The 17,609-nt window shown below is 42.5% G+C and overlaps 1 protein-coding gene across 1 annotated transcript in view; it reads right to left on the bottom strand.

Annotated features, from left to right (window-relative positions):
• The window catches only part of STX1A (syntaxin 1A), a 145,248-nt gene that overhangs the window by 36,852 nt on the left and 90,787 nt on the right, over positions 1-17,609 (bottom strand). The window contains exon 6 of the mRNA XM_033921657.1: positions 12,255-12,363. Coding sequence (XP_033777548.1) covers positions 12,255-12,363 — 109 coding nt within the window. The remainder of the gene's footprint in view (positions 1-12,254; positions 12,364-17,609) is intronic.

Below are 17,609 nucleotides of genomic sequence, written 5' to 3' on the forward strand. Positions count from 1 at the left end.
CTCTAATACTGCAATGCAGATACTGAGTGGTAATGCTTTAACAAGATATAAAATATTACTGACTACTGTATTTTCAATGTTTCTTCTCAGCCTTATGTTCCTGTGCATCCTTCATTTGGCTGTAAAGTGGTGTTATCAAGAAAGGTGCACTCTATGGTAGAGTATACCACTGAGATACAACTTAATGGAACCTGTCTAGTAAGGAGAAATTAGGTTCTTACCTGCTAATTTACTTTCTTTGAGCTTCTCCACACCAGTATAGGATATTGCAAGCGGATATATATCTCATCATGACAGCAGGTGGAGACAGACAAAACTTTGGAACTGTAAATATCATGTGACCCCCCTCCCTAATTACCTCAGTCTGCCAAATAGCCAAGCAGAACTAAGAACTATATACAGAAAACAAACAGGACTCCGAACAGGAGTATCAACAAAGAAAAATAGGAACGCTGTTGGAAAATGCAAAGGAACAAATGCAAATAGCAAAGGTCCCCACAGCTTGCCAGCCAAGCCACAGACGCTGTTCTTAATCTCCCTGGCCCTAGAAAAATACTAGAAACCAACCGAAAAATGAAAATCTGCATGCAAAAACAGGACAATAGACAGGATGGGGTCTTATACCAGTCTGGAGAAGCTAAAATAAAGTAAATTAGCAGGTAAGAACCTAATTTCTCCTTCTTTAGCACTCTCCAGACCAGTATAGGATCTTACAAGTGGGACGCACAAAAGCAGTCCCCATCATGGGTGGGACCCCCGAAGGGCTGACACCAAAACACGGACACCGAACACCACATCTTGACTTGCCTGAACGTCCACACGGTAGTGTATGACAAAGGAATGTAGAGAAGACCAGACCGCCGCCTTACAAATATCCACAGGAGGCACCAGGGAAGACTCAGCCCAAGAAGCTGCCTGACTGCGAGTAGAATGAGCCTTGAGAAATTCTGGAACAGTCTTTTTCTGAAGAAGATAAGCGGAAGCAATAGTCTCCTTGATCCAGCGCACAATGGTAGCCTTGGAAGTGCCATCTCCCCTACGAGGACCCACTAGAAGGACAAAAAGATGATCTGATTTCCTGATCTTCTGGGTCCTCCACAAGACCCAACTAACATCCAATTTGCGCAACTGTTTCTGCTCAGAAGAACCTGCCTGACTACCCAGGACGGGGAGGACCACAGACTGATTGACATGAAAAGGAGAAACTACCTTGGCAGAAAGGAAGGAACATGCCAAAAGGGAAATTTTGTGAGTTTAGTCTTGGATGCCGCATCTGACGACCAAGTGCACAGCCACAAGATATGAAGCACAGCCACCCCAAAAGCCATAAACTTGGCAGAGAACTGCACCAAGTCATAGAGGGCATTGGAGAGGAACAAGGCCGCCATTTCAATCTTCGTGACCTCTTGAACCACCAAGGACTAATCATCAGACTCACGGTCAAGAATACACTCAGCCCACCGGAACACAGTGTGAGCCACAAGCCCTCCACAAATAGCCGCCTGGACCCCCAAGGCAGACACATTAAAATTCTGTTTAAGGAGAGCCTCCAATTTATGCTCCTCAGAATCACGTAAGGCAGAACTGCCCTCTATGGGCACAGTATGCCGCTTTAAAATAGCTGAGACCACTGGCGACTTCAAGGTAGTCCTATCCACCTCCGGGATGGGATACAAACGAGCCATGGAGCGCGAAAACCGAAACGGCTCCTACGGCGAATTCTACTGCGCCAGAACAATATCCCAAATATCCTGATGCATAGGAAAAGAGCGGGACACCTGGCGGATCCCCCGAAGGGGGTCCCCCACCTGCGGGGTCTCAGGTGGCGTCGCCTCAAAACTTAAAACCGAGACCTGCTGAATCAAAAGTAGGAGCTCATCTCTGTGAAAAAGGCGTACCACGGACACCTCCTCGCCGGTAGTCTGAAAAAACGAGGCCCCGCTACCAGTGGCCATCCCCTCAAGAGGATCCTGGGTGTCTCCCACAAGGGTCCAGGTCCTCATCGAAATCTGCACGCTCCTCAGACCACAAGTCTTCGTCCCAAGCCACCCGCGGGTGCTTGGATGAGGGAGGAGGAGGAGGGGACGTGAAAGAAGGGAGCAAAGCCGCAGGGGGTGCGGGGGGCACAACCTCCCCAAAAACCCCCGGGCCAACTGGAAAACCCCCGGCTGCCTGAAAATAAGCTCTGCATAAATTAAAAAATAAATCAGGGGGAAAAGCCCCTGGAGGCCCCATGGGACCGCCTGCCTGAGCAGGGGTCCCAGCAGAAACCTGCCCATGTTTTTCCAAGAGAGGGGGAAGGTCATCTGAGGTGGCAGAACTAATGGAGGGTTTATTGGTCAAAAATGGCAAAGTTCCCACCAAAAATAAACCCTCCAGGGCCTGATGTGGCTGGAAAGCCTGAACAGTCAGAGCCGTTAAAACAAGCAAGCCGGCATCAGCTGATTTAGAAATAGCTGAGAGGGAGTCCCCAGCCAAACCGGCAGTAAGGAAATCCTTTTTACCCTCACTGTCGGTGGCTGAGGAAAACCCTCTGTGGGCAGTGGGGGAAGACCAGGCTTCCCCACTGCTCCCTGCCGACTCACGAGGTACCAGCGGCGGGGAGCTCTGGACACCTGAAGCCACTGCCGACGGAGCCCCGCTTGCACAGGCCGGCCATGAATGCCTCACGTCTGGAGCAAAATGAGCACTTCTTCCCCTGTGAAGTGCTCATTGCTCCATACGTGACCTAGCTAGGAAAAAAGTGCTGGTTATTTGAGAAATACAGTAAATTTAAAGGGAAAGCAATCCTTCAGACCGGCACTACCTCAGGATTTTTTTTTTTTTTTTTACAGAACAGACTCCACTGGCTATCTGAACAATATGCCTTACTACCAGAGGATAAGGCTTACTGTTGAGGTACCGCTAGAAAAATATTGGGGAGGTGGAAGAAAGGGGGGAGGGTACCCCACTCAACACCCACCGGGTTTGACACCTCTGAGGTCAGATGGACTCCCAAACAGGGTCCACCCAAGCTCAATCCGGCATCAAAAAGGTACAAAAAATTCCTAAACAAATTCCAATAGCCCTATCAAAGGAGATGGGTACAGCTCACCACACCTCCTGGAGACAGAGAAGACTGAGATAATTAGGGAAGGGTCACATGTTATGTATAGTTCCAAAGTTTTGTCTCAGTCTCTACCTGCTGGTCATGATGAGATATATACTCGCTTGTAAGATCCTATACAGGTCTGGAGAATGCTAAAGAAAATGCAGTAAAATTAGCATATGTTCACTGTAAAAATTAACATGCAATAACTGAAAAGCCTATGTGATACAGTGCATTCTATTTGCATGATCAGTATTCGCTATTTCACAGAGGTGTGAATAAAGCTCACAAGTTGCCATTCACACTGTTTTGTTCATGCATTTCAAAACAGCCTTCTTTTGCTTTCATGTTTTTAGTTTGCTTCTAGAAATGGCCACCAAGCGTCCAGGGAGTGAGTTGCAAGCAACAAATCCTAAAAGAAAAAAAATCATAAATATGTGTCCAAGAGCAGGATTTTCCAAAACCTGCGTTAAAAAGTGACTGTCTGTTAATGCAGCCGTTTAGATACCGAATCCAAAAACCCGAGACATTCTTTAAAAAAATCACGCATTCATGGACAGCAGCAAAAATTTCCTAATTTGCATGCACAGAAAAAAATACTGCTATCAACACCACCTAAAAAACAACCAAAAACCACCCCAAAACAAAAACACAACAACAGTGGAAGAGATGCCTGCATTCTCCGGCTGCACCTGTGTTGTGATGCAGCAGGAAAGATCTCCACTGCATCACAACACCCCTAACCCTCCTGCAGCAGGAGAGATGCCCACTCTCTCTTGCTGCACTGCTGCAACCCGACCAACCTCCCTCCCTCTGACAGCAGGAGAGATGCTCAATCTCTCCTGCAGAACTACCCCCCTCACCACCACCCCCAGCAGCAGGAGATATGCCCACTCCCTCCTGCTGCACTAACTACCCACCATGATTCAGCAAGTGATCCCTCTCCCCCATCTCCACCATCCCTCTCCCACTTACCTCAATCGAAGAGTCAGAGGGACCTGTATACCCTCATCGGAGCTGCTGCTGCGTCGTCTAAATGAGAATTCCCCTCCCCAGTGCATCCCAGGATGCAATGGGGAGGGAAATTCCCATTTAGACGACGCAGCAGCAGTTCTGATGAGGGTGTACAGGTCCCTCCGGCTCTTCAATTGAGGTAAAGGGATAGGGACGGTGGAGATGGGGAAGGGGGGTCACTTGTCAGGTATCGGTAGGTAGTTAGTGCAACAAGAAAGAGTGGGCATCTCTCCTGCTGCCGGGGGGGGGGGGGGAAGGTCGGTAGGGTGAGGGGGTTAGTTCAGCAGCAGAGAATGGGCATCTCTCCTGCTGTTGGGGGGAGGGAGGTCAGTCAGGTCGCAGCAGTGCAGCAGGAGAGAGTGGGCATCTCTCTTGCTGCCAGGGGGTGGTCGGATCAAGGAGGTTAGTGCAGCAAGAGAGAGTAGGCATCTCTCCTGTTGCAGGAGGGTTAGGGGTGTTGTGATGCAGCGGAGAGATGGGCATCTCTCCCTTTGCATCACAACATAGGCTTTAGCACTGACCGGCACCCCTGAACCAGTCGCTTTTTTTAATCGTCAAAAGCCGATGCCGCTTTTTGAAAATGGTTTGGCATTTTTTAAGAATCCACCAGAGGGCTCATTTCAATGTTGAAGAGTCCATTTGTATGTCAGTGTTGGAGACTGCTAAAAACCTCGCTAAAGCCGGAGATAATCTGTTTTGATAATCCATCGCTAAACTGTGCACAGGTTAAACTGCCGGAAAACAGTTTAGCGACAATGTTAAAGTTTTGAGAGTCTGAGCCTTAGTGACAAAATATGTATGTTAGACAGGCTTTATTGCAGCAAGTTTAATGTTAATGCATCAACAATCCAGCACAAAGAGGAAGATATTCATCAGTATGTTTGTGAAGCCACACTTAAAAGTTCCAAAACAATATCTGTGGTTCATAATGTGAAGGAAAAGAATAAAAAAGAAGCTAAATTTGTGGATAATGCAAATGATGGATGAAAACAAAGCAGTGGGTAATGGAACCCACGAGGCAAAAGGGTCATACTGGACTTAGTGCTTACAAACGGAGAAAGTGTTTCTGATGTTACAGTGGGTGATCATTTGGCATCCATGGTAGAGTTTAATATTAAGACGGGTATAGAAAGGGCTCATTCAAAAGCAAAGGTTCTAGTCTTTAAAAATAAACTAACTTTGTTTGTATGGGGGATTACGTCAAGGAATTATCTGGATGGGAGCATCTGGAAGGAGTAGAAATGCAGTGGGCAAAACTGAAAGGCATTATTATAAGGGCGACAAATCTTTTTGTGAGGAAAGTAAATAAAGGTAAGAGGAAAAAAAGGCCACTTTGGTTCTCAAAAGTACCATCTGAGAAGGTAAACTACAAAAGATAGTGGAAATGGTTTTCAAGGCTGATGATGCAGAGGAACTGAAAGAAATCTCAGTGAATCTGAAAGATGTGCTAAGCCAAACCGACAAGTTAAAAAGTGATAAATCGCCAGGACCGGATGGTATACAAAAATGCAATTGCTGTCCTGCTGTTAGTGATCTGTAACCTGTCGCTAAAATAGTCTGTAGTACCTGAAGATTGGAGGGTGGCCAATGTTATGCTGATTTTTAAAAAGGGCTCCAGGGGAGATCCGGGAAATTATAGACCAGTAAACCTCACTTCAGTGCCAGGCAAAATGGTAGAAACAATTATAAAAAAATAAAATTGTGGAACACGAAGACAAACATGATTTAATGAGACAGAGTCAGCATGGGTTCAGCCAAGGGAGATCTTGACTCACAAATTTGCTTGACTTCTTTGAAGGTGCGTGAATAAACATGTGGATAAAGGTGAGCCGGTTGATATAGTGTATCTAGATTTTCAGAAAGCTTTAGATAAAGTTCCTCATGAGAGGCTCCTGAGAAATTTAAAGTGTCATGGGATAGGTGCCAAAGTTCAGTTGTGGATTAGGAATTGGTTATTGGATTGAAAATAGAGGGTAAGGTTAAATGGTCATTTTTCTCAATGAAGCAGAGTAAACAGTGGAATGCCGCAGGGGACTGTACTGGGACCAGTGCTATTTAACTTATTTATAAGTGATCTGGAAATTGGAAAAAGTGAAATGATTAAATTTGCAAATGACACTAAACTGTTCTAAGATGTTAAAATGCATGTGGATTGTGAAAAATTGCAGGTGGACCTCAGGAGATTGGAAGACTAGGCGTCCAAATGGCAGATGAAATTTAATGTGCACAAATGCAAAATGATGCTCATTGGGAAGAATAACCTGAATCACAGTTACCGGATGCTACGGTCCACCTTGGGGATTAGCACCCAAAGAAAGGATCTGGGTGACATCGTAGACAATACGATGAAATTTTCCACCCAATGTGCAGCGGTGGCTAAAAAAGTAAATAGGATACTAGGAATTATTAAAGAAGGGATGGTTAACAAGACTAAGAATGTTATAATGCCCCTGTATCGCTCCATGGGGCGACCTCATCTGGAGTATCGCGTTCAATTCTGGTCTTATCTCAAGAAAGCTATAGTGGCGCTAGAAAAGTTTCAAAGAAGAGCAACCAAGATGGTAAAGGGGATGGAACTCCTCTCTTTTTTTTTTTTTTTATTATTTTTTTATTCAATTTAATTAATACAAACAAGCAATAATCATACTTGTACACAGATTACAAAGAATATTATAAGAAAAATCTATAACCCCAAATCCACTTAATACAGTGTTTTTGGTTACTCAATAATAATTCAAATTATTTAGTCCACAACTTTTGGAGAGAGACTTAAGAAAAAATAAAAATAAGAAATAAAACAAATCTTATCCAACTTAGAAAGCGGCATTTTTCTGTGGTGCTACAGCCATTCATGGCAAGTTACTCATTTTCAGTTACAGGCACTACATGCTCTTTAGATTCTATAAATCCTATCAATTATTTAGGCACAAAAAATAAGTAATTCTTATTCTGATGTGAAACAAAACATTTTACAGGAAATTTCAACATAAAATTTGCTCCCAAGGCTAGGACTCTTGGCCGTAATGCCAAGAATTCCTTCCTACGCCTCTGAGATCTCAATGACATATCAGGAAATATTTGAACATTAGAACCTAAAAATTGATCATTAATATGATGAAAAAACAAGCGTAGTATATATTCTCTATCACTTTCTAAAGCAAGAGTTATTAACAGGGTTTTCCTTTCCGTTATAACCTCTCCAGTTCTCCAGAAACGTCGTTAAGTTCATGTTGTCATTATTTGTCCCTTGAATCTCATTAGGAGTGGAAACTTCCACAGGTTTCTTTACTTGAAGATAATTGGCTCTAACAATTGGTGGCAAACTTTCTGTAGGAATTAGCAAAATTTCCTTAAAATACTTTCTTGCCATCTCCATTGGTGAAATTAAGGGACATTTAGGAAAATTTAGGAGTCTCAGATTATTTTTCCTTAGTTGGTTCTCAAAACTTTCCATTTTCCTGGCAGTAAATGATCTTTCTTTTACCAATTCCAAATCCAGTTTTCATTTCGGATATTCTTGACTCCTGTTTTTCTAATTTCTCACTTAATCTTTAAGGACCAAGCCCTGTTGCTCCACTTTAGAGTGAATAGTCCCATAATCAATTTTTAAAGTGGAAAAGGACAATTTGAGGTTAGCGTCCATAACTGATATGGCCTGCCATAAAGCCTTCATATTTATTTCCTTAGGCTTCTCCAACACCCCAAAGTTGATGTTGCTTCCTACCGAAGCTCCTCTCACCTCCTCTGCAGTGTGGGAAAACTGCTGCTGTTCTCTGGCTTCTTCAGCTCCCGATAGAATTGGAGCTGGCTGTCCTCCTTCTCTGGGGATCGATGTGCCTTCCAGGGTCATCGTTACCTCAGGAACTCCCGACTCTGCACTGCTTCCGGGTTGTGGTGGTGGCTGCCTCTGCTCCGGGCTCAACAACGCCCGAATGTGCTGGCTGAGTTCGCCCGATGTATTCGGGCTTACCCCTGAAGTAGCCCCCGAAGATTCACTCGAGCGGGCTAACACTCCCTCGATTGTAGTTTGCACCAGATGTGGTGCCGCTATCGCCGCCGGAGGTTTGCTGCGAAGGGCTCCTTTGGAACTCCTCTCTTATGAGGAAAGACTAAATGGGTAGGGCTCTTCACTTGGAAAAGAGACAGCTGAGGGGAGATATGATTGAAGTCTACAAAATCCTGAGTGGAGTAGAGCGGGTACAAGTGGATTGATTTTTTACTCCGTCAAAAATTACATAGACTAGGGGGCACTCAAAGTTACAGGGAAATACTTTTAAAACCAATTGTAGAAAAAAAATTTTCACTCAGAGAATAGATAAGCTCTGGAACACATTGCCAGAGGATGGTTTTAAGAAAGGTTTTAAGAAAGGTTTGGACAAGTTTTTGGAGAAAAGTCCATAGTCTGTTATTGAGAAAGATACGGGGGAAGCCACTTCTTGCCCTGTATTGGTAGCATGGAATATTGCTACTCCTTGGGTTTTGGCCAGTTATTAGTGACCTGGATTGGACACCGTGAGAATGGGCTACTGGGCTTGATGAACCATTGGTCTGACCCAGTAAGGCTATTCTTATGTTCTTGACAGACAAAAAATATCTGGAAATGTTAAGAGAGGCTGGTTGAGAAGTCAGGAAAGCAAAGATAGAAATGGAAGAAAAAAAATATCTGAAACGGTAAAACGGGGAGACAAAGCATTTTTTAGATATATCAGTGATAGGAAAAAGTACAAAAGTGGCATTGTGAGACTCAAAAGTGAAGGGGTGGAATATATAGAAGCTGATAAAAAAATCTCTGTCTTCTGCTAAATCATATTTCCTCTTCCTTCTTATAGGAAAAAGGGTAAGACTTATAGTCCCTCCCACCCACCCCTCACCCCACCCAACCCAGGATCACTGCTCATATATAGAGAACCAAATAAACAAGACTGTGGTGCTTTAATCTAATCTAATCTAATCTTCAGACTTATATACCAGGCCATTTCCATAGGGGACTCGACCCGGTTAACAAACTTTAAGTAATAATACAATGGTGGTAAAGTGATGAAATTACAAAAGAAGTAAATATTAAAATTCATCAATCAATTAGAGAGATTCCCTAAGAGGCATCTTCTTTCAGCTATCCACTAGAAATTTCTTAAATAGATACGTTTTCAAACTTTTTCTAAAGTTGATCTCATGCACGAATACAGGATGTCCGGGGCGGTACTTGGAGAGACCTCCCAGGAAAGAGACCTGGGAGTTCTGATCAATAAGTCGATGAAGCCTTCTGTGCAATGTGTGGCGGCGGTGGCGAAAAGGGCAAACAGAATGCTGGAAATGATTAAGAAGGGAATCACAAACAGATCGGAGAACGTTATCATGCCACTGTATCGGGCCATGGTGAGCCCTTACCTGGAATACTGGTCGCCATACATGAAGAAGGACACGGTACTACACAAAAGGGTCCAGAGAAGGGCAACTAAAATGGTTAAGAGGCTGGAGGAGTTGCCGTACAATGAGAGATTGAAGAAACTGGGCCTTTTTTCCCTTGAAAAGAGGAGACTGAGAGGTGACATGATCAAATCATTCAAAATACTGACGGGAATAGACTTAGCAGATAAACACAGATTGTTCACCCTCGCCAAGGTAGGGAGAACAAGAGGGCACTCTCTAAAGTTGAAAGGGGATAAATTCTGTACAAATGTAAGAAAGTTCTTCTTCACCCAGAGTGGTAGAAAACTGGAACGCTCTTCCGGAATCTGTTATAGGGGAAAACACCCTAAAGGGATTCAAGACAAAGTTGGACAAGTTCCTGCTAAACTGGAACGTACGCAGGTGAGGCTGGACTCATTTAGAGCACTGGTCTTTGACCTGAGGGCCGCTGCATCAGTGGACTGATGGGCAGGATGGACCACTGGTCTGACCCAGTAGCGGCAATTCTTATGTTCTTAAAGATGAAGAAGTTCTCTGTATTATGGAAGTTCAAATAAGGCGGGAAGATTATTGGCAAATTATCTTACAACAAAGAAAAGCAGGACAAAAATTATTGCAATAAAGGATGAGAAAGGAGTTACACATACTCAAATTGGAAATATCTTAAGTCAATTTCTAAATTTTTATAAAGACCTATATTTTTCTGAGCCTTATGAAGATAGGAAAAAAGATGGTTTAGAATTTTTGAATCTAATTATTGGACCAAAGGTTCCTGAACATATAAAAAGAAGTTTGGAAGAGCCTATATCACTAAAAGAATTAGAAATAGCTTTGAAATCTCTTAGAGTTGGATCCGCTCCAGGTGGTGATGGTTTCACAGTAGAGTTTTATAAATCATTTCAAATTACCCTATAACCTCATTTATTAAATTTATATCAGTACCAACTAACTAAAGGTTGTATTACAGGTACAGAATCATTAACAATCGTTTTGATAAAGCCAAACAAAGACCCCACTTTGGTTTCAAACTACAGGCTTATCTCGCTAATCAATGTTGATGGTAAACTTCTAGCTAAAATATCCAAAAAATCAAGAAAAGGATGCCCAAAATAAATCACAAAAAATTGCACCCTAAAAAATACAGGACAAAAGAATCACCTTTCCTTACAAAAAGGGAGAAAAGACCTCAGTGTCTAATAGGGGCTCTTTAAGCTTCCCATATAGACAGGCTAGTTTTAAACAGAATTTAATCCTAGCAGACATATCCTTGGTCAGAAAAACTCCCAATTAGTGCGTGAACCTCTATTCTAATTTTCTTATAGTTTTATGTATTTTCTTATAGTTTTATATATTTTTTTACTTTTCTTCAAACAACAATTGTCAAAAATAGAAGTCACTTATCTGAGTACTTTGATATTCAGGTGTAGTCCTGGAGTAAAGCAAGCAGGAAAAACTGCTCTATGGAAAAAAGCTATCAGTCAAAACATTCTTCCAAAATATCCAACAGGGGCCCCTGTTTCGCAACAAAATGCTTCGTCAGGGATTTGCTGATTGCACGAAAGGGAGATCTGTAAATGCTGAAAATGAAGGCATTCTAAGAATAACAGGACTTCCTCTCCTGGCCAACCTCACACAGCGAGAAAGGTCTGGGCGTTTGGGACTTGGACGAAGTTTTGGTCGAGAATGTAGTATAAAGATGGTCAATGGCTGGATGTATATGTAGATGATTTTTGATAAAAAAATATTTTGGATGTATTGCTCGAGAATGGACTTTAGACACTGCCAACTATGGATGACTAGCGCTCTAGACCCAAAATGGACTTAGACATTTTTTTTTAATTATGCCGCTCCACGTTTCTAGGCATTTAAACTAGAAGGTGGAGGTGGCGTATGTATGAAATACAATTATTACATTACATTAGTAATTTTTATTCCGCCATTACCTTGCGGTTCAAGGCGGATTACAGAAGAGGATTTCTGGACATGTCCAGAGGTGTTATAGAGTAGAGCGGGTTGCTTCAGAGGATTTGTTTATTGTCTATATCTGGGTTATACTTTCTGTACATTGCCTGAGTGTATTTCTTCAAAAAGGCAGTAACTAAATCCTAATGAACAAATCATAGGAGCCAACTTTTCAGTATGATTGGGGGTGCTAAACCCAAGGGAAATTTTTCTTCTCGATCTCTACCCTCCCTGGACACAGTTGAGTTTACTCAATATTGGGGGGTGATCAAGCATCCGCAGTACCCACAGAGCTGGCTCCTCTGTCACAAATTATTGCCAACTAGCAGTATATCTCTCCCACAGTATATCTCTCCTGAAAATAACTTCCACATTTCTATAACTACAGCATCCTCTGAATCCTCCACTTTTGGTATTTCTGGGAAATACCTATCATGTGGCAGACCTCTATCAGTTTCTCTGAAAGAAATCCCTTGCTCCATCATCTTACATAAACGTTTGGCATTTAGCATCCATTCACCCCCTTCCCATCAGAAATCAAACAAATTCTCATTAGTTCAACTTAGGGCAGGCCTCGTCCATTCATTTATTGCTCCTCCTTCTTTCCTTCTTTAGTTTACCCTTCTTTAACCAAAGCTGTCTTCTCTTAAGTCAACTTTTTGTCCCCTTCTTTAAACCAAAGCACAGTTGTGGTTTTCTCTCCTCAGATTTTGCAGAGAGCCTCTCCCTCTACTTAGCTATGCAAAGATTCCCAACTGCTCTAATCAAGAATTCCACTTACTGATTTCCAGTTGCCTTTGAATTCTTCCTTTGCAGCGCTCTCTGTAGTCTGACTGTGTGGCATTGTACTCAGACATTACTTCCACAAACTTGCGTGATAAGGTGGAATGCTGGAAACAGACAAAAAAAATCAGGTGAACAGGAGAAGAAATGTACACAAGACACAAATTAGAATTTACTGTAGTTTTCGCTCCGTTAAGACGCACTTTTTCCCCCAAAAGAAGTGGGTGGAAATAAGGGTGTGTCTTATGGAACGAATACCATAACCCTCCCTCCTTTCCCCATACCTGTTTTTAATCGCGATGCTTCCCTTGTTGGACAGCTGCGGCAGCGAGTGGCAGAGCGGCGAACAAGGCAGCAGGGAGTTGGGCAGTGATGGAGGGCAGTGATGTTCTGCTTGCCAGGGTGAAAGCAGTGCATTGTGAAGAGCTCGGAGGGTGTGGGTCAACGGAGGAGGAGGCTTATGGGGACGCCCAGTATACTAGCAAGGGCGCAGTCTTTGTGTTGCTGCCACCAGCCTCTCCCTCTGCTCAAGGTTGCAGTGAAGACCAGTGAAGAAGAGCAGCCGGTGCCTGAGGCTGATGGAGCCAGAGACGCATGTAACCGAGACCAACAGCCAGTGCAACACATAGCCAGTGGATCAGCCTTGATGGAGGCAACTGACTGTTGGGCCCTGCGACGGCAATTATTTTGGCGTGGATCCCTCTCCCACCACCGGGAGTCCTGGGCCTGCTGTGCCATTCAAGCAGCGGCGCAGGACCAGGCAGGTGCGCAAAAAGCTCACGCCTGCCTTGTTCGCCTCTCTGCCTCTCGCTGCCGCAACCGTCCAGTCACGATTAAAACCAGGTACGGGTTGGGGGGGTGCCCTGCTGTGATTAAAACCAGGTACGAGCCAACATGAATAATGCATGGTCTCATTCTACTCTTTTCCCTCTATCCCCCAAACCAAAAGAATAGAATGGGCCCATGCATTATTCATGTTGGCCTTCAACAGTCATTACTCTGTGTTGGAGCAAGAATGAGTGATTAAATGTTAGTTTTCTTTGCCTTAGCTTTGTATAATGCTTATTTTGTTTTAATTGCAAGAATTGAAATATTTTTCAGGACTATACTGTTAACTTGCCTTAAACTATACATGGGATGGGGACAGGTGGAATTAGCATTGAAATCAGTCACATTTTTTGTTCATTTGTTTTGAAGGTGAAAGGGAAAGAGTGTCGAATGATTTTAAAATATTGATCCTGTTAGCAGGGTCACCTGATGATTTTGGGGGGATTTTTTTTTTGGTAAAGTGACGTGATCTAATGGGGTACTTGAGCGCAAAATGGTGCCATTCTCATCATGAAAAGGATGGTTTGCTACATTGGATTGGTTGAAGGTGGTTTTTTAAAAATATTTTTTTTAAGGTTTTAACATTTTCTGTGTTGCGTAGTATTTTCCATTTTTGAATTCTTTGTATTCTGAAAATACTGTTAACAGTATGGGGCAACCATTTTTAATTACAAATAACAAAATTAAAGCCCCAGGTACCTGGGGGGAGGGGGGGGGGTCCTGTTGCGATTAAAAAAAGATACAGGGGCCCTGTCTGCCTTCCTTGTGCCCTGTCCCTACCTGCCTGCCTTGTACCCTGTCCCTACCTGCCTGCACATCCTGTGCTACTAGACCACCAGACAGGGGGACAGGGTACAAAGCCTATCAAGGAGTGTGGGGTTGGGTGCAGAGCCTGGCAGGGAGAATTTGGTTCAGAATGTTTTTTTTCTTGTTTTCCTTCTCTAAATCTAGGGTGCGTCTTATGGTCAGGTGTGTCTTATAGAGCAAAAAATACAGTAAACTGTGAAACTTATAGCCTAGAAGTGAATGTTTCATGATGCCCTTTCACTTCTAGCCTAGATTCTTGATGAACTAGCCACTCTCCACCTCTTGGAGCTAAGAAAGCCCAACGCTGTTCTTTTATTTTCCAATTATTTTTATTGAATTTTGAAAAAATACAATAAACATCAAAAGGAACACATCTTCAATTCAGTGAAATACAACAATCAACAAGAACACCTATAACCGTAAGCTACTCCTAGACCTGGCACTCTCCACTCTGTCCACAAACACACACACATACACATCCGTAGCCTTGCTGCTCTAGATACCACTCTCCAATGATTCTTGGCCTCCACCTGATTCATGGTATCAGGCTCTTGGCATAGATGACTGTGTCGAGCTTTACGAATGTAGAGATGATGCGGTATACAAACCTAAGGTTTAGATTAGATTAGATTAGATTTAGATGAGGATGATGACAAATGCTTCCTCAGCCTTTGAAGAGGATCAGAGAATGCCTGGTCCTAGTAGTTGCTATCAACAGTCAATGTCAATGTGTCTCCACTGTCTGAAGCAGCTCATGAAACCATAGAAAACAATGCAGCTCATAGAACCATATAAACCAATGCGTCTGATGCCAAAGTCAGTGGACTAGACTTTTCAATACCAAAAATTTGTTCACACTGCTTCTCTTGACTCAAAAAACCTTTTATTGACAACTGTAAACAGATTACAAGGAGAGAGATCATGATTGGGCCTTAGGTACTGCAGGTACTAGTTATGAGTAATCCTTAATGGCATAATGCACATATTACATTGCGCAACAAATTTTGACTTTTTTCTGGGGCAAGAAGAAAATGAGGTTTACTTTATAGAATTTGACCTCCTGTGTATGAAAATAGACTCAGTTTTCTCCTATCACATATAGTTTTTGAGCAAATCGCAAATATTTATAGCATGAAAAATCGTAATGTAACGCATTGTGCCAATTTTTGAGTTCCTATAAATATTATTTTCTAGAATCGTTTTGCAGTTGAAGTGCATTTATAAACGAGATTAGGAGCATCAATTAATGTCCAACAATAGTCAGCCAGCATTGATGAATTGCATCTGCCCTGATATCATTTCTCCATTGTAGCAATGTCCTGGTGAAACCTTTCCCCGTGCTTATCACTAACACTACTAAGATTATCGGGGGAAAAAAATCTAATTTGAAGCAAACTGTTTTAATATTTCACAGATTGTTATAACATTTACTCTAAGCATTAGAAAATAACAAAAATGTTAATTTTTGCATTATAAGGCTCTTTTGCCAAAAATCAGAGGATTATACCAAAAAATTAAGGTCAGTTTTGAATTCAGCGACCCCAAATTGCTATAGAACACCCACTACAATTCATGCCCCAAAACCTCTTCAGCAAAGCTTTCGATAGTGTCCCGCATCACAGGCTGTTGAGCAAGATGAAATCAATGGGGCTGGGAGAAACACTAACTACATGAATCAATGACTGGCTGAGTGGCAGACTTCAGAGGGTGGTAGTTAACAGTACCCTCTCTAAAACATCGGAGGTGACCAGTGGAGTACCGCAGGGCTCAGTCTTGGGCCCGCTCCTTTTCAACATATTCATAGGGAACCTAACTCAGGGGCTTCAAGGTAAGTTAACATTATTCGCTGACGACGCCAAACTATACAATATAGTGAGAAACGGCAATTCACCCGATAGTATGACACAGGACCTACATTTGTTGGAGCTTTGGTCCTCGACCTGGCAGCTGGGCTTCAACGCTAAGAAATGTAAGATCATGCACCTCGGCAGCAGAAATCCGTGCAGAACTTACACCTTGAATGGTGAGATCTTAGCTAGAACTTCAACTGAACGAGACTTGGGAGTGATCATCAGCGCAGACATGAAAACTGCTGATCATGTGGAGAAGGCTTCATCTAAGGCAAGACAGTTGTTAGGCAGGAGTTTCATCAGTCAGAAGCCTGAAGTCATAATGCCATTATACAGAATCATGGTGAGACCTCATTTGGAATACTGTGTGCAATTCTGGAGGCCACACTACCGAAAAGATGTGCTGGGAGTAGAGTCAGTGCAACGGATGGCCACCAGGATGGTCTCGGGGCTCAAGGATCTATCGTACGAGGAAAGGCTGAAAAATTTGCGGCTGTACTCACTTGAGGAAGGTAGGGAGAGAGGAGACATGATCGAGAAGTTTAAGTATATTACTGGCCGTATCGAGATGGAAGAAGAGATTCTCTTTCTCAAAGGACCCTCAGCCACAAGAGGGTATCCGCTCAAACTCAGGGGCGGGAAATTTCATGGCGACACCAGGAAATATTTCTTCACCGAGAGTGGTTGATCCTTGGAATGAGCAGGTGATCGAGGCAAACATTTAAGAGCAAATGGGATGCCCATGTGGGATCCCTTAGAGGGTTAAGCCAAGGGCCCTAGGATAGTAAACTTGGGGTGGGTCAGTAGAGTGGGCAGACCTGATGGGCTATGGCCCTTATCTGCCGTCATCTTCTATGTTTCAAGTTTTATTTTAGTTTGATGGATCGCTTATTTAGCTTTACTAAGCGAGATACAACATTAATAGAAAATATAAGCATATATTTATACATACCATTTAAAAATAATGGGTTAGAGTTAGACAAATAGACTTACAGACTAATCAATACACAAGGTAAAAAGGGACAGAACTACAATTTAATGCTTTAAAGTACAAAGGAGAACCATAAATGGAAAGAACATTAGGGAGGGAAAAGTGAAAACTTTAAACAAAACAAATATAAAATTTGAACATAATTTAAAGATTAAAAGCATCTTTAAAAAGGAAACTCTTTAAGTTACTTTTAAAATGACTTAAATCATTTTCCTCTCTTACATGCTGAGGCAAAGTGTTCGAAAGTTGCGGAGCCATCACTGAAAACATATCATGTCGTCAAGTTCCAATAACTTTCAAAGAGGGGACTACTATGAGCTTTTGATTAATGGACCGGAGAGAACGCGACGTGCTATAAGAGATAAGTAATTTATTAATGAATTGAGGTTCATTAGTGGAAAGGATTTTAAATACTAAGAGTAAAATTTTAAAAGTAATACGATGGTTAATTGGGAGCCAGTGAGATTTAATCAGAAAAGGAGTGACATGATCATATTTTTTACGGTTATGAATGAGTTTAACGGCAGTATTCTGGATTATCTGAAAGTGCTTCTTTTCTTTTTGCGTGATATTTATTAATAAAGAATTACAGTAATCAAGTTTAGCAATAATTAAAGAGTGAATTAATATATTTAGCGATTTTGGCTCCAGAAACTTAGAAATCGAGCGAATCATTCGCAGCCTATAAAAGCAAGATTTGACGGTATTACTTATGTGTTAGTGATAGGAAAACTTATCATCGATGATGATTCCCAGTATTTTGGGCCGCCGCGGGAGCGGACTGCTGGGCAGGATGGACCTATGGTCTGACCCGGCGGAGGCACTGCTTATGTTCTTATGTTTTCAAGTAAAACTGTCTTTATTAAAAAAATACAAG

The sequence above is a fragment of the Geotrypetes seraphini genome, chromosome 15 (genome assembly GCF_902459505.1).
Source record: "Geotrypetes seraphini chromosome 15, aGeoSer1.1, whole genome shotgun sequence".
Classification (NCBI taxonomy): domain Eukaryota; kingdom Metazoa; phylum Chordata; class Amphibia; order Gymnophiona; family Dermophiidae; genus Geotrypetes; species Geotrypetes seraphini.